At 40.9% G+C, this 27,811-nt stretch overlaps 1 protein-coding gene across 1 annotated transcript in view; it reads right to left on the minus strand.

Moving 5' to 3' along the window:
- The window catches only part of ttpa (tocopherol (alpha) transfer protein), a 30,288-nt gene extending 12,369 nt beyond the window's left edge, over nucleotides 1-17,919 (minus strand). Inside the window, exons 1-2 of the mRNA XM_052022670.1 lie at nucleotides 17,690-17,919; nucleotides 3,714-3,867 (exon numbers count right to left, since the gene is read on the minus strand). Coding sequence (XP_051878630.1) covers nucleotides 3,714-3,867; nucleotides 17,690-17,890 — 355 coding nt within the window. The 5' untranslated portion in view covers nucleotides 17,891-17,919. The remainder of the gene's footprint in view (nucleotides 1-3,713; nucleotides 3,868-17,689) is intronic.
- Between the last annotated feature and the right edge of the window lie 9,892 nt (nucleotides 17,920-27,811).

Raw genomic sequence — 27,811 nt, forward strand, 5'->3', positions numbered from 1 at the left:
CGATAGAGACCAGCAGGCAGTGTCTCTTTCTCCTCCCTCCTTCTGACTCTGACTGAATCAAAACGTCAGCACGTCGTTATCTCCTGTTGTTGTCGTAATAACACCACACACACATACACACACACACATACACACTGTACTATGTCTTAAAGGGACATTCACCAAATAGTAACCTAATCCGTAACAGAAGTCACTGCCTAGACACTTCACTTTGTGGGACAGTCATGGCTGCAAATAAGAGCTTGATTTAAACCATGGAACCAAAGTAGTTTGGTGTGATAATACAGTTTGGGGGGGGGGGGGGGGGAAGGTTCCAACCATGAGGCACAGGATTAAACAAAATGCAGCCATAATTCTTTACAAGTGCTATGTTGTAAGCCTTGTACTTTTTTTGTTTTACTTTGCTTTCTCTTCTGAACACACTATAATCAGATATATCAAGTTCCCAGTCTTGTTCAAATCCAAGCAGCTATTTTTCTATTAGACCATGTGCAGGCAGTTGGTATTAATTTAAGTTGGCATCATGGTTGACACAGACATCATGGGCCAAAGGGCCTGTTCCTGTGCTGTTCTGTTCTATTGCATTATAATCCTCCATGGTTTCCAGTTCTACTGAAACACTGATTTTGTTTGAATGGTTTGTGTGTTCACACAAATACAATTTAATACAGCAGAAGAGTTCTGATCAAGTATTATGCCTGACTGCTTTCCTCTCCATGGATGCTACCCAACCAGCTGAGTGTTTCCTGCATTTTCTGTTTATGTTACTACTTAATTACTCTTGTTAAGATACACTTCAGTGCAGTCTCTCCCACGTGACACCCAAATGACTATCCTTTATGTTTCAGCAGAAACAGTGAATAGCAAAATGATATTTAAAAAAAAACAGCATCACAAACACTAACCTGTCCTCATTCGACATCCTAATACACACATATGCCTAGAAATCAGATACAGTTGTGCCCATGAAAAACACGATGATGCTGGAGGAACTCAGCAGGCCAGGCAGCATCCATGGAGAAAAGCAGGTGGTCAATGTTTCAGGTCAGGACCTTTCTTCAGGACTGAGATAGGAAAAGGGGAAGCCCAATATATAGGAGGAAAAAGCAGAGCAGTGATAGGTGGACAAACGAGGGGAGGTGGGGTGGGCACAAGGTGGTGATAGGTAGATGCAGACAAGAGATAGTGAAGGGCAGGTGCAGGGGAGGAAGGGAGACCAGATGCACCAGGGGATAGGTCAAAAGGTAAGGAGGAAAAAAGGGGGGTAGAATAAAGAGAGATAGGCTAGGAATAGGAAGATAAGCTCCTCCTTACCTTTGACCCATCCCCAGTACATCTGCTCTCCCCTCCTCCCCTGCACCTGCCTATCACTATCTCTTACCTGCATCTACCCATTACCACCTTGTGCCCACCCCACCTCCCCTGTTTTGTCCACCTATCACTGCTCTGCTTTTCCCTCCTATATATTGGGTTTCCCCTTTTCCCATCTTCAGTCCTGAAGAAGGGTCCTAACCCAAAATGTTGACCGCCTGCTTTTCTCCACAGATGCTGCTTGGCCTGCTGAATTCCTCCAGCATCATAGTGTTTTTCATCTAGATTCCAGCATCTGCAATCCTTTATTTCTCTACAATTGTGCCCTTTTTTTATATAAACACGCCGTTTTGTACATGCTTTGAAAAGATCGTGACCATTTCTGGTAAAGTCCTACCCACTGCAACCTCTGCATGCAACTCAGCTTAGCGTAGCTGATGCTTTTCTGGTATTATTTCCCCATGTGATAATTTAACCAAACCTGTAGTGCTCAACCAAAACAAAATGGAGTAATAATGTGCAACCTATGACCTCAATTTATAGCTTCTAGTAAAATAAAAAGCAAACCCTGCAACAAATTGTCTAGAAGACATGCATTAAAGAATTAAGACCAGGATTGCAATATTGCTGCCTGCACATGCCTGCCTATGCCTGCCTGAGTTTTCAATGATGAACATACTTGGTTATTACTGAATCTCAATTTGCTTATTATGGTCTTTCAAAATCATGCACAACAGACATACTGTGATCCCTGCCTTAATAATGAGCCCATGTCTCACAGTGGATACAAGGCACAATCTGTGAGAACAATCACAAGGGTAGGTGTTGTGGCCGTACACATTAATGACTTGTTTCCCACTCCACTGCTTTTGTCTCATCTCCATGGTAGCCATTTAAACTGTTGTAATCTGGCTGCTGAGGAGAGAGGGCTGTGACCTGCTTCCCATGATTCCTAACAGCAAAGATACTGCAGTGATTTCTGCAGGCAGCTGCTGTCGGGAATGGCACAAGTCACATTTTAGTTTGGAAATCAGGGTAAAACTCCTCCCCCTCCTCCGTAATAGTCAAAAGTTAAATTTTTGCTATTTATTTTTGGGTCCAAATGGGTGTTACGATAAGATAAAAGATATTTATTAGTTACATGCACATTGAAACACAGTGAAGTGCGTCTTTTTGCGTTACTGAGAATGTGCTGGGGGCAGCCCGCAAATGTCGCCACTCTCCCAGCACCAACATAGCATGCCCACAATTCCTAACTTCTATGTCTTTGGAATGTGGGAGGAAACCAACATGGATACAGGAAGAATGTACAAACTCCTTACGGACAGTGGTGGAATTGAACCTGGGTCGCTTGCACTGTAATAGCGTTATGCTAACTGCTACACTAGATAAATGCAATGTTCTTTTAGCAAACCAAATAAAGGGTGAAATTTCATTTCTAGGCTATACTTTCTACCAAATGTTTATGAACAGTAAAAAAAATTTGGGATGTCTTTCCCTTGAAAGGTTTTAACTCACATGACAAAACAAACAGTCAGCATTGGAGACAAGCTTCTTTAACTGTAGTCATTGCAGAATGTTTGGTCTTATTTAAATATGGAACTCCCCTTGCATCCATCGCCATATAGGACTGCATTCAAATTGCATGCTTCACTTGTCTCATTTACAAGTATAGTTACTAACTATTCATAAAACTCCATTTTCCAAGGGATTTGGACTATTGTTTTGGCATGAATCATAGCAGAAAGCAGAATCAACTGATTGCAAGTTTTGCAACTTCAAAAGAACAACTAAATTTTCCAACGAAAGGTATTACATTTTAACCTATATTACTGTGTATTCTAGTTTCCCCTTTTTGAAAAAATGTCTATAGAAAGATTACTTACAATGTCCTGAGTGACATTCACATTATGTGCATCTGCATTGCAAAATATAAATACTGAGTGTTGTAATAATACCAAACACTGCAGAGATAATGTTACTAGCTTAACGAGGAGATGGCATGGGGAAGGTAGAATGCATGAAAATGCTTACCTAGAAAGACTGCAACATTGTCTCCATAAACTTGCACAACAAAATTTCCAATATACTCAAAATATTGCAATCTTGATGAGGAAAAAAAAATCAATGTGGTTGTCTAATCATTCTTCAGCTAATGAGGAGATATTTGTACATCCCTCATGTTAATGTATTGTAACTGTTTAAATCATTGAAGTCAATGGAATTAGACTTCAATGTGACACATTCAAACATTTTTTACCACTTTTGTTTGTTTAGCAAATAATTCCCTGACTAGAGAATATACTGTACATTTATGCTATTCATGTGCAGTACAATGAGCTAGTCTTTTAATTAAAAAAAAATCAATGGGAAAAGAAAGATTTGGAAGATGCAGTACTTACCAATTTTATATATCAAAACTCTGCTTCCACTGGAATCACGAGACCTCAAAACCCCATGGTAACCAGCCTTTAGAAGACCCAAGATGGATAAAGGCCTCAGGTCTGCACTGATCTCAGGGCATTCAGCTCTCCATTTATGGTAGTTTGACAGTAACTGTGAAGTGAATGTGAAAAGGTCTTATTTGGGCAATTAGATAGAAATCCTCACTCTTAATTGAGAACTAATGTCAAAATATTTGCTTTATTTTTAAAAATTCAGTTTTATATTGTCCACTCTGGAAATTATCATTCTTAATGCACAGGCCCAGATAACATATCAAATGATGCCACAAATCCCAGTATACTGCACAAATGAATTTTAACCAAACTCAAATCAGTACTTTATGCACATGCACACTCCTGGATATATTTTCCCCCGCCCTCCATATGCATTTTGCATGTACCCATGGACACAGCCGAGCATCCACAGGTACGTCAATCTGTGTCTAACACAGTCACAAGTCTAATTTTTAAACTGTGTGTATGCAACCTACCATGGGCACAGACCACAAACATTGCAGAAGGTCTGAACTGAAGGGTTGAGGCATACTATGGTGTTAAATGGCCTATCATTGCCTGGATTTCTGCCTGGGAATCCACTGTATTAGTTGTTACATCCTTATTTTATCTTCTCATCCACAGTGATTGCCCCTCCCCAAGGAACAACAACCACATCCCCTAACCCTACAGTTCATCTCCATGCCTTGTCAAAGTCCTTCAGGAATACTCCATTGATTACCTAGTAAGTACCAATCCCAACTCTGATTTTATCTACAATCACACTACAAGGCACGGTAGTGTAGCGGTTAGCGTAACGTCTTACAGTGCCAGCAACCCAGGTTCAATTCCGGCCACTGTCTGTAAGGAGTTTGTACGTTCTCCCCGTGTCTGTGTGGGTTTCCTCTGGGTGCTCTGGTTTCCTCCCACTTTCCAAAGACGTACAGGTTAGGAAGTTGTGGGCATGCTATATTGGCACTGGAATCGTGGCAACACTTGCGGGCTGCCCCCAGAACACTCCACGCAAAAGATGCATTTCACTGTGTTTTGATGTACATGTGATGAATAAAGATATCTTATTCTCCACTATCACCAAACCTCTTCGGTGCCACATCTAATCTCTTGCTCTGTTCCTCCTCCTCTCACTTGGTCCCAGTTCATCTCCCCAGCTCACTTTGACATTCTCCCCTCTCAATTATCCCCAGCCCTGATCATCACCCATTACATCCTCTTCCCAGCACAACTGGTCTCCCTGGCCCACCCCACCCCCATCTCTCTCCCTACAGCCACAATCTCCTGGCATTTCCACTACAGTAATAAATTGTGGATGAAAGGCTTTTGTGAAAGGCAATGCAGCTTCTACCATACGTGGTCCCCAAAGTGTAGATTCCCCAATGCAACACTTCTTCAGTGGAAAATGCACACTGAAGAATTTCTTGCCCAATAATGCATTTAGTGTCTCATCTGATTGTCATTAAGTCTCAATAATGCAGCATTACCTTTAATTGCAAAGGAGAGTCAGATTAGATTAGCAATCAATTGTCAGTGAGATACTCAAACCCACAACAAGCAGAGTATTAAAAACAAATTGACACGTGATTCTTCAGTGGTTGAAGAGCCTGGTAACCTTCATTGTTTAAGCTCATGAATGAGTACGACTATATGACTTCCAGTGATTAGATTCTTAGAGTGCAAAAACATGCCTTTGGCCTACCAATTCCACATCAACCAGTCATTTACACTAATCTTAGTTTATCCTCTTCACATTCCCTCAGCTCCCCACCAGATTCTCCATCTCACCTACACACGGGGGGAAATTTATATTCCAACGTTTACATGCCAACATACACATCCTTGGGAATGTGGGAGGAAACTGGAGCAGTGGAGGAAATCCAAGCGGTCACAGGAAGGATGTGCATATGCCACATTATGGAAGGACTGATAGAAGGGGAAACATCTTGGTGTCAGTGCCTCGAGAAGGTGGAACAAAAATGTAATCAATGAGATGACCAATGACTGGCACATTCAAAAGTACCAAACAACACATAATTTTTCATGGAACCAGAGCAATACTGAATTTGCTGCCAAATTCAGAGGCCAGTCTCACTCACACAATGAACTTGGATTGCTACCTGTAATAGTTAAGGTCAGTTTGACACTTCATTATTGGATGTGACTGAGTAGTTGGGTTCCAGTGTTCCTGTCTCTCTGTATGATGCACCCTCCTGTATTTTCCATCAAGCAAGTCTCTTCAATAGACTTATAGGATGGCTTCCTTTGTCATAACCTTGTATGATTGGGGGTGTGGCATTTCTGCAGTCCCACTGCCTACTGCCATACCCAATGAGTTCATCCCCATGGTGTCTGCCACAAGTTAGTACAATGCAGCACTTGAAATGAATAATCTGCACAGGATGGTTCTTTCCATCCTGTCCAAGTGCTGACTAGTATTAACTTGTCTGGCAGCCTCCTCAATCTCCTGGTCAAATGACTGAAAAACTGGAATATGTCTCACCTTGCTAATCATCTCTGGATCAGTATTCTTGGCATCTAGTGTTCCTCAGCTAAACACGAAGACTGTATGCAAATCTTTGCCTGGGCAGAACCAAATCTTTGTACTTTTGTGCCCATTTCCTCACAGGTATTCACTGCAACCTCTTTAGTTCCCTGTGGAGGGGTTAAGATTAGATCAAAGCATCTATTATCATAGGCTAGTGGCTCCTCTTCAGAGTTCCATTAAAGTGTCTTTGATCGAGTCAAGTTCTCAGCTTGTCACTTAATTTCTCAGGACACATCAGGTTGAATTCCCAGATGGAGTATCAACTACTATCCCTGCCTCAATCAGCCTCTCCAACACCTCGAAAGCCACTGGAACACATCTTGGAGGGTGTATTTCCAACAACTTCCTCTCAATGAGTGAATTGCGTTTGTTTTACTGCTTCCCTGTTCTGTTCCATAGAAACCATAGAGAAAAACTACAGCACAGAAAACAGGCCATTCGGCCCTTCTAGTCTGTGCCGAAACATTATTCGGCTAGTCCCATTTACCTGCCCCCAGCCCATACCCCTCCAGACCTCTCTCGTCCGTGTATCTATCCTATTTACTCTTAAAAGTTAAGAGCAAGCCCGCATTTACCACATCAGATGGCATCAAAGCATCTGCATTTTCATCCATTGCACATGACACATGTTATATACAGTGTGCTCTTCACCCACATCTCAAGCAAACACTAGATCCTTTGCATACACAGAAAATATGGTACACAATGACAGCCTGATCCCTGCTGAACAATCAGTTGGCCTGAAGGCTGGGTGCTTTCCAACTTGCAGATCACCTTACAGAGAGAAGGTAACCATTAAGCACTGGCACTCCCATCTCCCAGTACCCATTCACTACTCTGGCTGCAATTTCCTAACTTTCAGAATCAGGCTGTCATGCAAACTTCCCTTCTCACAAGACCCCATGCCTTGAGGGTCACTAGACGCGGGCTCCCGTGTCCGTAGATCTTCCACCATCACCTGTGAAATCCAGCCAGCCCGAAGCTTCTGAGTCCCACAAAATCCTTGGCTGCTGATCACAAGTAGCGTCTTCCTGCATGACTATTAATACAGGAGTTAGGTCTGGGGCTCCAGGGACTCTTGTTTGTGATCAGGTCATCTGAATTGTTGATTTATCAAAATGCTGTGTTAGTTTCCCATAATGGCCACATTTAGTTAGAGGACTATATTAATGCAATCACACCACTTTTTGACGTGGTGTATAATTAATCCTCTTTAGCTCGTTTTGCAACAATTGTCACAATGACTCAACTAGGGAATTCCATCATACCACATTTACATGTCATCATGAGCATCTTCAAAGGCTTCTGGTTTCTGTCGTAGCAGAAAATAGCCATCAACTTGTCTGTACAATAATTGGATCCCTTTTCAGAATAAATAGAGCAGAGGGAAATAAAGCTTTATTTAAATGAAGATTCTGGTTCAACAACTATTTCAAATTTCATTTAATTGCGTGCAGTGTTCTTACACTTGGTAAACCACAGTGTACAATCCTCTCCACAGGTCATACAATGCTAAACCCCTCACTTTGAAACAAATTTCATACCGTATATCACAGCCCTGGCCAGGGTCTATAAGCAAAAGTATTGATTTATTTAATCTATCCAGATAACAGTTTTTTACCCCCCCAAAAAAAACACAAACCAGGTTTCATTCCACTCCTCCATTGTTCAAATTGTCTTACTTAAATATCTATTTGTAAGCCTGAATGCTCATACCACCAGGCTCAAGGACAGCTTCTATGCTGCTGTTATAAGACTATTGAACGGTTCCCTTGCATAAAATGGACTCTTGACCTCACAATCTGCCTCATTATGACCTTGCACCTTATTGTCTCCCTGCACTGCACTTTCTCTGTAGCTGTGACACCTTACTCTGCATTCTGTATTGTTTTACCTTGTACTACCTCAATGCACTGTAAATGAATTGATCTGTATGAACAGTCTGCAAGATAAGTTTTTCACTGTACTTCAGTACAAGTGACAATAATAAACCAATTCTATTTTACAAAGAATTTAAAGCACCTTCCTGATGACTGGCACAAACATCCCCCAGCACCCACTCACCACCCTGGGTGTGATAACTGTAATCTTCAGAATTAGGCTGATGACTAATGTTCTTAGTAGTTTCTATGTCTTGAGGTTTACTAACCCCACCGTCCCTACATCTCACGCCTTGCCACAATTAATTGAATCCTCATGGAGATGGTTGCTATCTGGCACTTGTGAGACAAATATTATTTAGCACCTATTCCAAGTCTAGATCTTGTCCAGGCCTTGTTGCATGTGAGCAGACACTATTTCATCACTGGAGAAATTGAAAATGGACCTGAATAATGAGTGCAATTTATCTGGCTTCTCTTCTAAATACATTAATCTTAATTTCCCCAGTCACTCTATGTAGTTGCATTTTCTCTACATATTTAAAGTACATTTGCTTTAACATTGTACTTGTCATTTCTCCAAAGCATGGGATTACTTTTCAGTTTCATTCCAGTTTTTGTTTTATAAAAGAATTTTGATATATGGGCCAATTATTACCCATCCCCAGCAGCCTTTGATCAGCTGCTGGTGAGTCTTTTCTTGCATGGACCTGCATGCTGAACACTCAGTGAACCCCACTTCTCACCTTATGAGAGAGGGAAGGTCACTGATATAGCTGATGATAGTTGTGCCAAGGATGCTATCCTAAGGAACTTGTGCCACAACATTCTGAAGCCAATCATAGTTGAAGCCAATCATTTGTGTGTGTGGGGCGTGCTTACGTCAATAGAAGATAAAGGACGTAATGACGTTGTTGAAGAAGGCAGAAGAAGAAGGAGAGAGAGAGAGAAGGGAGAGAGACACCAGCCTGCTTGTTTTCTCTATCGATGGATGAGAAACAATAACTGTGTTTGCCACTGAAATCCATGTATGGAAGTTGGAAGTAATCCGGTGGAGTTCACTTTGTTGCTGACCTGTAGAAGGAAACAGGTATTTGTGTGTGGACGACCACGGTTCGGATGCTTTTCGGGGTGAGGAAGTCACTACCGAGTAAACACTGAAGTGTCGTTTGGGTTCCATCGTGGAACATTTGGATTTCGTATGTACTCTCTCTATGTTTTTCTACATCTACATCTTATCTTCAGACAACGGTGGTTGTTGAAGAAGCCCTTGCTCATGTTTCACCTTATGGCTTGCGGAACTGAACTTTAAGAACCAACATCATAGTTACCTTCATTTATGCAGTTTTGATGGCAGCTTGCTGAAGTGTTTCCACACTAGTTCTCAATTACTTCAGTTTTGCTTAGGCTCTTTGGTACCACACTGAGTGATGCTTTGATGTCAATAGCTGTGGTGGAATTCACCATGTTTGGATCAAAACTGTATTGAAGTCTGGTGGTGAGAGGTCTTGGTGGAACCCATTTGGAGCACTGGAGGGGAAGTAATGCATGCAAGCATAGTTTACTTGTCCTATAAACTTAATGTTTAGGAATTGGGTAAAAGGGTTGCATTTTGTACGTGGCCGACTTGGACACATTTCCAAACTACCATGTAGATACAAATGTCATAGCCATAATAGAACAGCATAGCTAGGTCTAGTTCTGGAGCATAGGTTTCAGTACTATTAATATGTTTTTGGTGCCCAGAGTTTATATACAATACATGCAGCTGCTTTTTCATATCATAAAGTTGATAGAAGACTGACAACTGAAAAAGAGGACCTCAGAGAATCAGACATCTCTTGCCTGATCTGCTGAGCATTTCTAGCAATACATTTTTATTCAAGAAATATTCACCTATTGCTTTTCAGCTAAAAAGGACTTTTGCTCTCAACTACTGAACTCTGGAGTCATTTGGAATGGGTGATCTTGCAATCATCTTATCTTGCCAATTACTTAATTGTTCCCCACCACTCATGAATGGATGTAGTGAGTAGATCTGCTGAGGATGTGTAACAATTAGAACCGTTACTTGGATCTATCCTAACCTACATGCAGGTTTCCCCATTTAACACCCATACAGTTCTGCATTGCAGCTTTCATGAGTGAAGACCATTTGTTGGTTCAACACTCATTTGCATATACTTACCTCATTAAAAAAGGGGATGAACATCTGTTTGATGGTGATGGAGCAGCAAAGGATCATAGTTATTTCTAGTCTCCTAATGCAGGGTCTCGATTTAAATCATTGACCATCCCTTTATCTCCACAGATGCTGCCTGACCCATTGAGTTCCTCCAGCAATTTATTTTTTGCTCCAGATTCCAGCATCTGCAGTCTCTTGTGTCTCCATGGTAGTTTCCAGCTGTGGTTACATCCTAACCCTCAAGGATGCTGTGATTTGAGTTGTTAGATCTATTATTAATCATCTCATTTAATACCAAAGGAATATAAAGGGAGTGCAAAATGGTCGCTCATGGAACGACATATCTGCAACACCTATATTGATGAAGAGGTCAAGTTGATTTTTAAACAAACAAAAGTACGTCTGCTATGCCCTTCAAGATTACATTATTGGTTGGACTAATGAATCACTGAGTGAAAGAGATTGAGGTCCAGAGAGTACATTGTGGGCTCTTATCTCCCCCTTCCCACTAAGTGCTTTCTGGAAGTAGTTTCAACACAAACTTTAGGTGCTTGTATTTGTGGGGGAGGGGAAGTCAGTTGATGTTAAGCACAAGTTTCCTTAACCATACTTAAAACAAAAACTTTAGGAGCTGGAGTCAATGTAGATATTTTGCTGGAATATAATATTTGAGGATAATTAAGGAATTTGGTACACTATGGTGATAAATAAGTGTTACTCTTTTAGGCTGTTGCTTTACTAGTTTGTTGGTCAGTTCTCCTGATTTTGGCACCAATCCCCCAACGTTAGCGAAGAGCATTTTTCAAGATCAACTGAGTAGAATGAACCTTTTGTGTCCCGATTAAATGCCTAGGCTGCAGGGGGGGGAGGAGTTGTTTTTCCAGTTTATGCTTGCTTTTCCTTCCAGCAATACTGTGGCTAGCAAGGCCATTTGGAGGCATATGGATCATGTTGATAAAAGATGGCTCATTTCTTTAAATTATAATATTATTTCACTAGCTAGGTAATCTTTTAAATAATGCAACATCTTTTGCCAATGTTACATTATTTCCAGATTTTGCATTCTTAAACTGCAGTGGCTGGAATTGAACTGATGTTCTCTGGATTATTAGTTCAGGCCTCTAGAGCTCAGTATCATCCATCACACACTTTTTAAAAATGATCTTCAAATCAAAAATTTCTCCTACTTTCCTATTTTGGATAACATGCAGCATACCCTGAAAAGGAGAAAAAAAATTTTGACCTCATGTTCAAGACCAGTTATTCCAAAAACAGTGCACATTTATTCAGTTGTAAATATTGCACTATTTGTAAACAAGAACAGTAACATGAATGCCACTGTGATAGGTCAGTTACCATGGGGCAATGATTACTTTTTGTAACCTTTCTGCTGGAAATGCAAAGAACTAAATACCCGAAAATGACCTTTGTCATGCTCTCAGGAAAAGGGAATCAGAAGCAGAGAAGTACTGCTCTCACTTACCATTATCCTGCTAGCCAGAATTTTAACAGGAGACTGGGATACATGGACTTGTCTATATATTAACCAAGATTCAGAATCAGATTTATTATCACTGACATACATCATGAAATCTGTTGTTTTGCGGCAGCAGTACAGTGTCTGAACTTGTCAAGGTCACCTCAGCCCAAGCTCTTATGCCTTGTCCAGCATTACTGTAATCACCCAATATGCTGACAACAGGTATATCTAATAGAAAATTGATGGATGTCTAGCACTTTCATCTTGTTTCCTCCTGAAGCACAAGAGAAGCCTGATGTAACTGTGCCATTTAACTACACTGTGCAAACCATAAAGTGCATGGGGTCATTAATGAAATCAATACACCCAACAGGCTCCTTCTCCGTTATCAATACTTGCTCCTATTGATCTGCGCTGCATAATTCCCTAGGGTTCTCTTTTAAAAATCGCATTAATTAATGCTACCTTTGCCGAGAAGCAGCTCTCAAAATATGGAAGATTATCTGCATTTTGCAGGATCTCACCATGATTTTGATCACAAAGGACAGCACTCTGTAGCTGGGACAGTTTGATCAAGAACCTTCATTTACAAGATGTTTACTTTAAGGCCCATCCTCAGAAGTTTCAGTGAAGGAATCAATGATGACCACCAATGAAATACAGACAAGCTTGCCCCATCCCTCCCCCTCACCTCTTTATATTAGCCATCCCATCTACTTTTCCAGTCCAGATTACTGGTCTCAACCCAAAACATCAGCTATCCATTTCCCTCCACAGATGCTGCCTGACCCACTGAGTTCCTCCAGCAGTTTGTTTTTTTGCTCCAAATTCCAGCATCTGCAGCTTCTTTGGTCTCCTGCTTGGCCATTTAGTCAGGTCCCAGCTTCTTTTCATGACATGTTGAGGTCTCTTCCTGGAGAGGTGGAGCAGCATGGTTTACTGAAACCTGGTTGAATGCCATTGCATATGTTGTGGTGAACATGATTAGTTCAGAATTTTTCAATAGTTCAACCGAATCATGGACTGAATGTGTAAAAAGGATGGAACAATTTTTTTGCTGCAGATTGTGGTTAACTTTTATTGTGGTACAAATTTGGAAGTGGTGTTTCAGGATTGCATAGCATTCAAAGGAGGATGGTCAGTGTCAAGAAACTGAATTTCAAGCAGACATTTGGCATTGCCCAGGCAATTGGGACCACAGTTGAGCAAGCACAGGACTTGAAACATCAATCAAAGGCTCAGACTGTTAAGGCCTGGCTTTGGGAAAAATGGAAGAACTATCCAAATGGGAATAGTTATCACTGCAGCAGCACACAACAGAGGTAGTGAGTGCAGACAAAGTGCCTCTTTCGTATAATCATGGCCTCAAGGGAAATTTACCAACAGTTTCACTGAAAGCAAAACTATGTAAAGTAAGTCCACGTCAAAGTCAAATAATACAAAGCCCAATGGGAAGAATAGTAAAGGGTATCATAAACTAATTGAAGTAGTTGGTGACCTAGATGAATTCTACAGACTGTTCACAATGTCAGAATTCTACCAAACCTTTCTGCACATCAGTATGCACCGAAGGAAGAGTGTCAGTGGAAGTTGACACTGGTACTGCTCTATCAGTGATTGCAAGCTGGAACATTTCACATGCTTACCAGAAAAATCACATTCGAAAGTTCAGAGGAATACTCAAAGATAAATGCACACCTTGGACTGTTCCAACAGAACAGACTTCTACTTAGGATAGTATCAGCTCTGCTTATTTTCTGGGGACAATGGATAGCTCGATCCAAGTGGTAACAAGGGCTACCTAAATGATGCCTTTGTGCCTGGAAGGACAGAGCAAGAACACAAGTGGGATCTAGAAGGCATATTTCAATGATTCTGAGAAGTAGAAATGCAATCCATCTAGTCCAAAGATCTTGACAGAGTTGAAGGCCTCCTTAGGACTTCTCAACCACTGGGATATTTCCTGCCATCTTCATCAAAAATGTTAGGATGTTTACACGAGTTGCTGAATCACAAGCCAACATGAAAACAGAGGAAAGATCAAGAAGCTGTGACCTAAGATTTGAAGCAAGGTTGAATGCTCAAGTTCTTAATCATTATGATCAATGTGAAGTCACTGTCCTGTGAATCATGGCCTTGCAGTGTTGGTGCCGTATATTCACAGTCCAGGAAGAATGGAGATGAGTAAACTGTTGAGTTTGCATCAAAGTCTCTTCAAGGTAAAGACTTGAATCTTACTTACATCTGGACAATGATTTGCTTAACTCATCAATGGAGTAATAAAGCTGTACAGATACTTGCACCATCAGAACTTTGTGGTTTTCAAGTACCACAAGCCTCTGTGGGTTTTTTTTTTAAAGTGGATTCAAGGGAATAAGTAGACAGATTCAGCTAGAGTGAAGAGGTGACATTGACATTGATTGCATCTGATTACTCCAAAGATTGGTGGAATTGTGGACAGTGAAGAAGATAGTGAAAGGGTACAGCAGGATATAGATCAGTTACAGATATGGGCAGAGAAATGGCAGATGGAGTTTAATCTGGGCAAGTGTGAGGTGTTGCACTTTGGGAGGTCAAATGTACATGGAAAGTAAACAGTTAATGGCCAGACCTTTAACAGCATTGATGTACAGAGAGATCTTGGGGTCAAGTCCATTGCTCTCGGAAAGTGCCCACGCAAGTAGATAGGATGATAAAGGCAGCATATGACATGCTTGGCTTCATTGGTTGGGGCACTGAGCAGAAGAGTAAGGAAGTCATGTTGCAGCTATACAAAACTTTGCTCAGTCTGTACAGAGTATTGTGCATGATACTGGTTGTCCCATTACATGAAGGATGGAGGCTTTGGAGGGGGTACAGAAGAGGTTCACCAGGATTCTGCCTGATTAGAGGGCATGAGCCACAAGGAGAGGTTGGACAAACTTGGGTAGATTTCTCTGGAGCATCAGAGACAGAGGAGAGACCCAACAGAAGTATATAAAATTATGAGAGGCATAGATAGGGTAGAAATGTCAAATACTAGAGGATGTGCATTTAAGGTGAGAAGGGGAAAATTTAAAGGGGATGTGCAGGGCCAGTTTTATTTTACACTAGGAGTGGTAGTTGCCCAGAATAGGCTACCGGGGTAGCTGTGGAAGCAGATACAATAGTGGCATTTAAGAGGCATTTAGATAGACACAAATATGCAGGGAATGGATCACATGCAGGCAGAAGAGAAATAGTTTAATTTGGCATCATGTTCGGCACAGACTTCATGGGCCAAAGGGCCTGTTGTATCTTCTATGTACATCCTGTAGTAAAACTGTGGACAAGTTGACACTACTATGCAAAACACTAATACCAGATGAAATTGTATCATTACTGAAATAGATGGATAGTTCACAACCCAACAGCTAGCATGGTGAGACATCACTACAGCCCTTTGAGGTGTACAGAAATATCAGCACAGATGGAAAGAGAATGTGAAGATGAAGGCATAACCCATGATGTGATCCTTTGGAGATCCAGAATTGATGTTCCACCACAAGGAAAAGCAGCTATTCTAATATTATAACAAGACAAACATTCTGAATTTATCTCACATCAAGCAAACTGCCATAAGTTGTGTCTGGTCATAAACCAGGAGTTGGAGAACACCATGAAGGAATGCAAGCAATGTGAATAGCATTGCAGGAATCCACGGGTGGATCCTCTCAACCCATGTTGAATAAACCATGGGCAAGGATACATGTGGATTTTTCAGGCCTATTTATGGAAAAAGATTATCACGATAATAGTAAGTGCACATTCAAAGCAAACAGATGCAACAATGGATACTTCTACATCACAAATAATGATTTAAGGTTGAAGATGATCTTTTCTGCACAAGGCCTTCCCATATTATTTTGCGACTGACTATGGAAGCTATATCACTGAATTTGTCAACTTCCTCTAAAGGAATCAAGTCAAGCAGATGCACACAGCTCAGTATAGTGGAAAGGGCAGTTCAGACTGGAACATGGACTGAAAAAGATGACAGGTTGAAATCAAGGCAGAAGTTTTATATTCCTTACTATATTACAGAATACCCTACATACATTTACAGAACAGATTTACTGAATGACTGACTGGTAGATGTGTCAGAACACATTCGGATTTTGTGAAGCCAAAGCCTTTGCACAACTGTGGACTCTCAACAAGCAGAGAAGAAGAAACAGGAGGTCAGAGTTTGTGGTTGCCACGTTGAAGTGGATGATCCTGCATTTGTACAAGACAACACAAGGGATCAGTTTATTGCAAAACATCATTGATTGCATTGGATCAACTTCTCCTGTGGTTAGCCTGGATGATGGTTGCATGAAGAAACATCATTAAAACCATTGTGCATTGCTCAACCAGATACTTGAGAGTCAGTCTTCCTCGTGTGATTCTGAAACTGGTGTAATGAAGGAGGAGCAACAAATAATCTGCTGGAGGAATTCTCGAGGTTGAGCAACATCGAGCTATATATTCTAGCATCTGCAGTCTCTTGAGCCTCCACAATGAAGCAGGACACACCTCACATTAAGAGGCAATCATCCATAAATGGTGTTCCAATGCAAATTCTGCTGCTTTGTATTCAAATGAGCAATGATGCCACCAGATAAACTTAATTTGTAAACAAGGAAACAGTTTTGTTATAGCACTGGACTGTACTTCACGCAGGAACATTTTATCTACTAAGGAAGAGTAGGTTTAATATCCCTATATTGTGAAGTCACTTTTAGATCCTGTTATCAATGCCCTAGAATGGATGAGTGCACAGAAATAAAAAAAAGCTCTATGTTGAGCTGCACATGGATCCCCAATGTGAGCTCCACTTTCAATGGAAACAAATATTCAGCAAGTCAGACAACATCTGTGGAAAGAGAAACAAACCTGAAAAGAAACCATGTTTCAGGTTGATGATCTGTCATCAAAATTGAAACAAAAAAATAAAGTTGCCGAGAAGTGTGGGGGGTGGGTGCGGAAGAAGCAGAGAGAACTAAGAGGAAGGCCTGTCATTGTGTAGATGAGAAAGATTGAGTGATACACGTGGTAGTAGTGTAGGTGATGTGGCTAGCGAATATCAAAAGTTACGTCTAATGGGGGGGGGGGGGGGGGGGGGGAATAATCAAATCTTAAAAGCCAGAGTAGGTGAGAGAAAGAAATTCAAAGTGTGATACAAAACCAAAATAGCTCATTACTGAAATTGTTGAAGTCCATCTGCAAGAGTGGTCTCAAGCTTCCAGACACCTGTCACCTTAACTCTCCATCCCATTCCTGTTCTCATCTCTTCAGACGCCAAAGCTCAACGCAGCCTTGAACGGCACCTCACCTTACTGATTTGAGACATTACAACCTTCAGGACTCGACCCCGAATTCAATAATTTCAGATAACCAGCCGTTTGTTTTATATGTCACCATTCCAACCTTTGGTGTGTTCTTTTCCTCCTGTACCACTTCAAATTTCATTCCTCTCTCATTTTACATAGCCGGTCCACCCAACCCATTCACCCGCCTTTCCCACTTGATTTGTCCCGATCCATCCTCCCCCAGATCCTACTGTTAGTTTGCTGCATTGTTTCACCAACTCTTCCCACTTGAAGGCCAGCCACCTAAAATGTTGGTTCTTTTTCTGTCCAGAGATGCTGCCTATCCCGCTGTGTGCTGCCAGCACTTTGTTTCTATTTCAAATGTTGTCTTTCCTTCAGCTCACTGCCCTGTTCCAAAGTCACCACAGGAAGATCGGACCTTTCCCCTAGTCTCCCTGCCTTTCTCCGTGATATGGCGAGTTTAGTTTCCTCCCCTTGGTTTGTCCGTTTTAAGTGATCTTACCTTCAGCGCCAGGTCGACGTCGAAGTCGCGGGCTCTCAGAAACTTGAGTAGGAACTCGTCCTCCAAGCCCAGCGGCCAGTTCAGGCTCTGCTTCAGTGCCCGGAGCCTGAGCTGCGACACCGGGCAAAGCACGGAGTCCGGGTGGAGCTCAGCGCTGCTGTGCCCCGGGATCTGCTCCTTCGCCATGCACTCTGCTGACATACTTGCAATCAGGAACTAACACTCTGAACCCACTCGGGATCATCACAGTGGGGTCCAAAGTTACGCCTAAATTTATATTGTGGGTGGCAGCAGCCGTCCTCCAATCACGACTTTAATTTCATTTACCCTGTTTCCTTTGATATTTTACTCTATAATAAATGTAACTGGAGGTGGATATGTTTTAATATGTTGCCTAGTTTGCAGAGAGAGCAAAAGTAAAACCAGATTCAATTATTTTTTGCTGATGTTCTTTTATCAGTTTTGCAAACAATTTAAAGTTTTCCTTTCAGCTGATGGAGGTAGATTTATAAACTTACTGTAGTTCCCATCACCTCTGTTCACTTGTCTTGTGTGCCTTCCCCAAAATGCATTCCCACACATTTCTTCAGCGTGGACTCCACTTGCCATTTTTGTGCCCACCTAACCAGTCTGTTGATATCTTCCTCAAGCCTAATCCATTTTTCCATACTATCAACCCTGCTGCAATGTCAGTTATCATCAGCAAATTCCTCAATCATGACCCATAGCGGTAGTCCATGTCCTTAATAGGTATAGTAAGTAGTGACTGACTTTGTACCGACTCCAGCAGAACTACACTGTACACGCCTCCTATTTGCTTTCTCCACTGAGGCGACTTTCCATCCAACTTGCCACTTTCCGTTGGATCTTGAGGGCTGTTACTTCCCTAATCCATCGAACAGAAGGTAATAAGGAGAGTAGAGGAGGATATTTAATGCAGTCCACGTAGACTTCCATTGATTGTTAACCACTTCTGAATATTTAATGCAAGCATTATAATAATCTAAAAGCAATATCTGCTGTTAGTGTTATATTTTTAGTGGTCTAGTTTCCTGCTATCAGACAAAACTTTCACACAGCAAAGCAAATTGAAATAAGCCACAACTCTGAGAGTATGAAACCATGAACAGGTACTGATTTAAATATGTTTTTAGCAGTTAAAATTAATTTTAGTATTCACAAGCAAGGGCAGAAAGTTATCTGCCAGGACTTCAGCACCCAATGCTTTCCTTCTCTCAGTTGAACCCAGACACAGCATGAGGTGAGATCTTACTCTGCTGCCGTTTCCCTCGTCTATAAGGGACCTACATTTGCTAGAACTTGTCCATTTACATGCCTTTTGAAGCTCTAACAATGTGTTTTTATGTTTCTTGCCAGTCTATCTTGAATGCTATTTTGAAGAGAAATGGACAGTCGACATTTCAGGTCTGGACTGAAGGATTTCGACCCAAGATATCAACTGTCCGTTTCCCTCCGGAGATGTTGCATGACCCGCCGAGTTCCTCCAGCTTCTTGTTTGTTGCTCCACATTTCAGCATCTGCGATCCCTTGTGTTTTCTTATATGAGGTCTTGCCTGTTTTTAGAATTTCTTGGGCCTCCTTTCCTGAGTTCTAAAGTTAGTCCCAATCCTCAGGCCTGCTGCTATAATAGACAACTTTATAATCTTTGATTTAATGCTTTCTTTAATTTCTCGTCAGCCTCAAGTGATTAACTTTTCATTTAGTTTTGTTCCTGAAAGGAATGTATGATTTTTGCCTTTTATGCATGATTTCTAAATGCTAGCCATTGCCTGTCCATCATCAAATGTTTCAATGCATTTTCCCAATCAAGCCAGCCAACTTTCTCCACACATTTTCATAGTTTCCTTTGCTAAGATTTAAGACCCTACTTTGGATTGAACTACATCACTTTCTAACTCTGCAAAATTATTATACATTAAGGTCACTTTTCTATAAGGTCCCTTTACAGTAAGATTGTCATTCAACCTTTCTCATTTCACAAAAAATATCTAAAAAACCTTTCCCCAGTTGATCCCTCAACATATTGATCTAGAATATCATCTTGTATGCAGTCCATGAATTCATTCTCCACCTAATTACTGGTAGTTTGACTCTCCCAACACTAAACCACCACCCATGTCTATATACGTAGGTTAAAATCCCACATACTACTGTATTTTCTCTTTCACCTCTAATTTCATAGAATATAGAACAGTACAGCACAGGAACATGCACTTCAGCCCATGATATCTGTGCCAACCATGATGCCAATCCAAACTAATCCTATCTACCTGCACATGGCTCCCCTCCATTCCCTGTCTACATCCCTCTGAAATGTTGCTATTGTATCTGCTTCCACTGCCTCCCGTGGCAGTGCGTTCCAGGCACCTACCACACTCTGTGTAAAAATAAATTGTGTCACAAATCCCCCCCCCCCCCCCCACCTTAAGTCTATGCCGTCTAGTATTTGACCTTTCCACCCCGGGAAGAAGACTCTGTCTATCTGCCCTCTACATATCTCTCATAGTTTTACATACTTCAATCAGGTTGCCTCTCAGTCAGAGAAAACTATCCAAGTTTGTCCAACCTCTCCTTATATCTAATACTCTCTAATCAAGGCAAAATCGTCTTCTGCACCCTCTCCAAAGCCTCCACATCCTTCCTGTAACATGGTGTCCGGAACTCCACTCATTGCTCCAAATGTGCCCTAACTAAAGTTTTATGCAGCTGCAATATCACTTCCCGATTTTTATACTCAACACTCTGACCCGTGAAGACAAGCATGCCATACACCTTCTTTACCACCCTATCCACTTGTGTTGCCACTTTTCGGGAGCTATGAATTTGCACCCCAATATTCCTCTGTACATCAATGCTCCTAAGGCTCCTGTCATGTACTGTATAATTTCCTCTTGCATTTAACCTCCCAATGTGCAACACCTCACACTTGAACAGATTAAACTCCATCTGCCATTTCTCTGCCCCATATTTCCAACTGTTCTTTATCCTGCTTTATCCATAGAACCATAGAACTATAGAACACTACAGCACAGAAAACAGGCCATTTGGCCCTTCTAGTCTGTGCTGAAACTTTATTCCGCTAGTCCCATTGATCTGCACCCAGTCCATAACCTTCCAGACCTCTCCCATCCATGTATCTATCCAACTTATTCTTAAAATTTAAGAGTGAGCCTGCATTTACTACGTCAGACGGCAGCTCATTCCACACTCCCACCATTCTCTGAGTGAAGAAGTTCCCCCTGATGTTCCCCCTAAGCCTTTTCCCTTTCACCCTAAAGCCATGTCCTCTTGTACTTATCTCTCCTAATCTAGGTGGAAAGAGCCTGCTCACATTTACTCTGTCTATACCCCTCATAATTTTGTAAACCTCTGTCAAATCTCCCCTCATTCTTCTACGCTCCAAGGAGTAAAGTCCTAACCTGTTCAATTTTTCCCTGTAACTCAACTCCTGAAGACCCGGCGATATTCTCGTAAATCTCCTCTGCACTCTTTCGATCTTACTGATATCCTTCCTATAGTCAGGTGACCAGAACTGCACACAATACTCCAAATTTGGCCTCACCAATGTCATATACAACCTCACCGTAACATCCCAGCTCCTATACTCAATACTTTGATTTATGAATGCCAGGATGCCAAAAGCTTTCTTTACTACCCTGTCTACCTGCGACACCACTTTCAGGGAATTATGTATCTGAACTCCCAGATCCCTTTGTTCCTCTGCACTCCTCAGTGCCCTGCCATTTACTGTGTATGTCCTACTTTGGTTTGTCCTTCCAAAATGAATCACCTCACACTTGTCTGCATTAAATTCCATCTGCCATTTTCTGGCCCATTTTTCCAGTTGGTCCAGATGCCTCTGCAACCTTTGACAACCTTCCTCGCTGTCCACACACTACCTATAACTTTGCCAATTTTTGTGTTATCTGCAAACTTCCTGATCAAGCTGCATATATTCTTCACCAAATCACTTATCACAGACAGAGGTCCCGACACTGATCCCCATGGAACACCACTGGTCACAGATCTCCAGTCAGAATAACACCCTTGCACCATTATCCTCTGTCTTCCATGGCCAAGCCAATTTTGAATCCAATCTACCAAATCACGAGGATCCCATGTGCCATAATATTCTGGATCAGCCTACTATGAGGGACCTCATCAAATGCTTTATTGAAGTCCATGTAGACAACATCCACTTTAATGTTCTTCAGTAGAATGAACACCACCTCCTTCTTGATATCAACATTCCCTAGAATATCGGCATACCCCTCCCTGATCTCATTATCCTCCATGTCCTTCTCCTTGGTGAATACCCGATTTCCTGACATCTGCCATCCCCAATATCACAGCCACTACTTGATGGCTTATAAATAAGTTCTACCGATGTTTTCTGCCCTTTGCTATTTCTGAGGTCAACCTAAATTGATTCTAATTCTACATTATGATCTGCTGGTCCAAGAGCTTTTCTTATCACTGCATGGATTTCTTTCCTTACTAATAGTTCTACACCACTTCCTTTTCCTGTTTGCCTGCCTTTCCTAAATGACAAATATCCATGAACATTCAACTCTCAGCCCGAGTCTCAGTAACCCTTAAGCCATGTTTACATGGTGGCAATTAGATCGTACCCAGGGTGAGGGAGAATAATTATATAGAAGATTAGGGCATTAATGAGGGTATGATTGATCAGATTTGTAGTATAGATGTATCAAAGATGATATGGTGAATGAAAGACTGAGGGTGGACTGAGTGTTTTGAGTGGAGTTGTGAGTTAATTGGGAAAGGACTTTCTTTAGAGACATACATTGAGGAAGTGGGATTGGGAGGGGAAAAGGGATGTGGACACAATGATTTGTTTGGAAGTAGCCCTAGCTATGATTGTGATGAAGTAAGTAGCAAGGCCAGGTGAGAAGGCACAGTCAAAGGGCTTGTTGGCTTACAGCAGGCACACTAGATAGGAAACACAAGAGACTGTAGATGCTGGAATCTGGAGCAAAATACAAAGTGCTGCAGGAACTCAGAGGGTCAAGCAGCATCTGTGGAAGGTATGGTTGCCATATTGGGTCAAGAAAGACCCTGTATCAGATCCTGTCCCAACCCAATACATTGACTATCCCTTTGCCTCCACAGATATTGTTTGACCCATGGTGTTCTTCCAGCAGTTTGGTTTTACACTGTATAGGAAGATCAGTAACAGAGTAGAAAAGGGTAGTTGGGATTGCTACTCAAAAAGAGATAGGGATGGATGTCTTAATTAGTCCTTTAAAGCATGCAAAAGGCACAATGAGAAACTGTAGGCTTATCTCAGGGAGGATCAACCCTGTGTTGGCTGAAGAGGAAGAGGAAGTTTGAAACTCTGGAGGGATGGAGTAGGGAGTTAGGAGGGCAGAGGTATCATTAGGGAGTAATAAAAGGAGGCATGACAACAGGAGAGAGAGGTTTAAGAACAGTGAAGAGAAACCTAATTGTAAAAAAGGGGAAAAGTAGAAATAGTGTGATGGACAGGCTGCCAAAACAAGCTTGTGGATGGGCATTTACAAAACCCAAGTCACATAGACCTGGTTAAATAAAAATTATTGGGACACATATTGTCTGTAGTGAAGGGGCAATAAAGAGAAGACAATTAAGGAAAGTCCAGAGTTAAATTCAGAAGTCCCATGCAGCACTGATGAACTGCATCCAAATTTGAATGGGCATTGTAGGGATTTGAAATCTGGGAGATATTTGGATTTTCAGAGGATTCGCACGTTGAGGTAGTTCTACAGTACTAAAGATCCAGGAGTTGTCCAGAGTCATCATAGAGCAGCTGTAGAAGAAAAGTGCTGCCAGATCCAGAGGTTCTCATAGATCCAGATGTGGCCAGTTATACATCCATGCGGTTTGCTGCAGTAAGATGTGGCAGGGATAATACACAGGCATAGATTGAGAATTGGTTAACCACAGAAAACAGCGAGTAGGCATAAATGGATAATTTTCAATTTGGGAATCGCTAAAAGTAAACATGGAAATAAAAAAAAACAATTAGGGAGGTAAAACTATATTGTCTTTTAATGCAAGATGATTTGAGTACAAGAGCAAAGACATCATGCTGCCCACACCTGGAATATTGTGTGCTGGTCTGGATTCCGTATGTAAAGAATGATATACTTGTGATAGAGATAATATACTGAAGGTTCACAAGATTTATGTCTGGTGGGTTTACTGTATGAGGAGAGATTAAGCTGACAGCAAAGTTTAGAAGAAAGAGAGATGACCTTTTTTGAAATGGGCAAAGTTCTTACAGGGCATGACAGGGGGAGTGATGTTTACCGCAGCTAGAAACCGGGGTCACAGCCTTAATTAAAGGGGCTGCTATTCAGGACTGAGGTGAGAAGAAATTTCTTCACCAAGAGGATAGTGAATCTTCTCTGGCCAAGATGCTATGTTCAAGACAACAGATCAATAGATTTTTAGGTACTAAAGGAATAGGGTTATTGCAAGAACATGATATTGAGGTTAAAACTTGGCTGGTCATTGGTAATTAGCAATTGGTTTATTATTGCCGCATGTACTGAGATACAGTGAAAAGTTTTTGTTTGCATGCCATCAGACAGATCATTCCATACATAAGTACATCAGGTAGTACAAAAGGAAAACAATAATAGAATGCAGAATATAGTATTACAGTTGCAGAGAAAGTGCGGTGCAGGTAGATAAATAAAGTGCCAGGGCCATGACAAGGTATGTTGAGAGATCAAGAATTCATCTTTATCATACGAGGTCCATTCAAGAGTCTTATAACAGCAGGATAGAAGCTGGCCTTGAGTCCGGTGATATGTGTTCTCAAGCTTTTGTATCTGCAATCTTGTAAATGGAGTTAGGGCAGAATCTGGCCACACAGTCACGAGTTTATAGGGAGTAAAGTAAGGGGCTAAAGTAAGAGGTTATGATCTTATTGAATGGATCAGACACACAAGGCTAAATGGCTTTCTTCTGTTTTTATTTGCTGTGTTCATATGAAAATGTACTTCAGTCCAGAACTGTTAAAATCTTACTTGGGACCAAAGTGTGAATGAAGTTTGAAAAACAGTCAACAAGTCACAGGCATGTTAGGTTGGGGGAAGGAGCTGAAGTCAATTGAACAGTGTTGCCAGGTGTACAATAATTATTGTATTTGTATGATAATTTAAATCTCTTTAAGATTGTGTGATCAATAATGCAAAAAATATTCAAAATACATTATAATTTTGTTGTCTAACTTTACTGTATGAGGAGAGATTAAGCAGACAGCAAAGTTTAGAAGAAAGAGAGATGACCTTTTTTGAAATGGGCAAAGTTCTTACAGGGCACAACAGGGGGAGTGATGTGAATACCCCATTTATTTGATTGACAGCCAACTCAATGATCAGACCATCTCTCAATAGGTCAGAGCATAAATGAGGAAATTTCAACGGCATGTTTGAAGGGAACTCTAATTATCATAGGAGATTTTAATCTATATATTTATCGGACAAACCAAACTGGCAAGCACATTGTAGAAGAATTTGTGCATCAGGAGTTGCTTTTCAGTACAGTACATTGTGGAGACTACCCAGGAATGGGCTATTTTAGATTTCGTCTTATGTAATAAGGAAGGATTAAAAGGGTTTTTGTGGTTAGAGATCCCCTAGGGGTACTGACCACAAAGTGATAGAATTCCAAATGTAATTTGAGAATGAACACCATTGGTCCACAACAAATGAAGACATTTAAATAAGGGTATTTATAATGGGATGAGGGGGGTAGTTGTCTAAGATGGACTGGATAACAAAGCTTAGGGACAGGTCAATGGAGAAAGAGTGGCAGATATTCAAACAGCTGGTCTATAATGCTCAGCAAGAATTTATCCCAATCAAAAAGAGGGATTCCATGACAAAGAGGCACAATATGTTGTTAACAAAAGAGGTATAATATAATATAACGAAAAAGATAATGTTAAATTAAAAAGTAGGGGATACAAAGTGGCTAGGACTAGTGTTAGACCAAAGGACTGGGAAGCTTTTGGACCTAGCAGCAGAAGACTAAAATGCTCATAAGAGAGAAAATGGATTTTGAGAGAGAACTTGCATTTAGTATAAAAACAAACAGTAAAAGTTTCTATAGATATATAACTAGGAAGAGGGCAGCCTCTATGGGGCCTTTAGAGAACAAGATTGGTGAATTAATAACAGCAAACAAAAAATGGCAGATATGTTGCATACACTTTTTGCATTAGTCTTTACCATGAAAGACATTGTTAATATCCCTAAGATATCCCTAGGATGGGCTAATTTCAAATAATGTGGTAGAACTTATAAAAATCTCAATTACAAGGGATAAAGTATCGGAGAAACTTGGTGGACCAACGGTAGACAAGTCACCAGGACCCAAAGTACTGCACACTAGGGTTTTAAAGGAAGTGGCTCTTGGTTGAAATGTTTTATAACTCACTAAACTCTGGGAGTGTACCAGAAGAATGTGACTCCTTTGTTCAAAAAGGAGAGAGGGAGAAGGCCAGTTAGTTTAACAAATAATACTGGCAAGATGCTGAAGTCAATAATCATAGAGTAATTAGCTAATCACATAGGAAAGCTGAATATATTTAAACCTAACCGACACAGTTTTATGCAAGGTAAATCATTTGACAAATTTGATTGAATTCTTTGAGGATGTAACGAGGAAAGTCGATAGAGAAGAACCTGTAGATATAGTGTATTTAGATTTCCAAAAAGCATTTGACAAGGTGTCAAACAGGGGGTTGGTGCATAAATTAGAAGCCCATTATATCTGAGGAAGTGTTAGAACGGATTGAAGACTGGTTGTCTCATAGAAAACAGAGAGCTGGGATAAATGGTTTCTTCTCAGATTGGAAGGAGGTATCTAGTGGAGTACCACAGGGATCACTTCTTGGCCCATAAATGTTCACTATTTGCAATAATGACCTGCTGGAAGGAACAGTATGTAAGGTTTCCAAATTTGCCGATGATGCAAAAAGAGTGTGTTGTGATAAGGATACTGTGGTTCATTTCCTTCCATTACCTTCTCCAGTCTTACACAATCATTAATTTTGTCACGTAATCCTCTCCTGCCTCCCACCCCTTCACAGGCTTTCTCTTTTGTTCTCTCCTATCAACACCAACCTTCCTCTGCATCTTAAGCCTCTTTTACTTCTAACTGTTCCCAGTTTGATGAACAATCATCAACCTGAACTGTTAATTTTGCCATTCTCTTCACAGATACTGCCTGATTTGCTTAGTCTTCCTCCATTTTCTGCTTTTAGTTCAGATTTAGAGCAACTGCAATACTTTAGTTTTCTATCATTACTGCCTTCTTTTTTAGTATTTATAAATCATGGAAAAGTTCTGTTTTGAATGGAATTATTGAAGTTTACAAGATTGATGAAGACTATTCAGCCCATTGTATCTGTACTAGCTCATCTCCACTGGAGAAATGTTGGATAAATTATTTGCTTAGTAAACAGGTTCATAAAGCTATGGACAGTACTATTTGGCAATTCAATTACTATTGGCAAAAAAAATTAATTAATAGCCAAACAGAGTGAAGCAGAATAGCTCCACATCTAAAATTCATGAGGACCAATGAGGATGGCTTATGCACATCACCAGGTCTCAAAGGTAGATACAGACTCTTTCTTTCTAACCAAATAAAGATATAATTGGACAGAAATTCACTCTTGATCGCTTGTTATGGAAGTGTCGTACAATTTCTTGTGCTTATTTAATCTGCTTCCAATATTTGGATCCATTGACTTCAATGGAACAGAACTTTGGGGGTGGAGTCCAATGCACATATTCAACTGTATGGTGCAATTAATGTAGGTGACCAAGGGTAAAGTTCCACTGGTCAACATCACTTTCATACCATTCTCCTGTCAAGTAGAACAACATCTGATGTTTTATGACATCTCAGTTGTTCAAACATTTACAAAAGTATAAGGTATCACATTTTATGATGTGATACCTTATACTTTTTCACATAAAATTTTTACATCCTACCTTTGCTTCCTAAACCACAGCTTTGTTGCAAACAGTCATAGAAAGATTAGCTCAAAGTGGCATATTTCTTATCACAGAGGTTCCT

Source organism: Pristis pectinata, chromosome 9 (genome assembly GCF_009764475.1).
Source record: "Pristis pectinata isolate sPriPec2 chromosome 9, sPriPec2.1.pri, whole genome shotgun sequence".
Lineage (NCBI taxonomy): Eukaryota > Metazoa > Chordata > Chondrichthyes > Rhinopristiformes > Pristidae > Pristis > Pristis pectinata.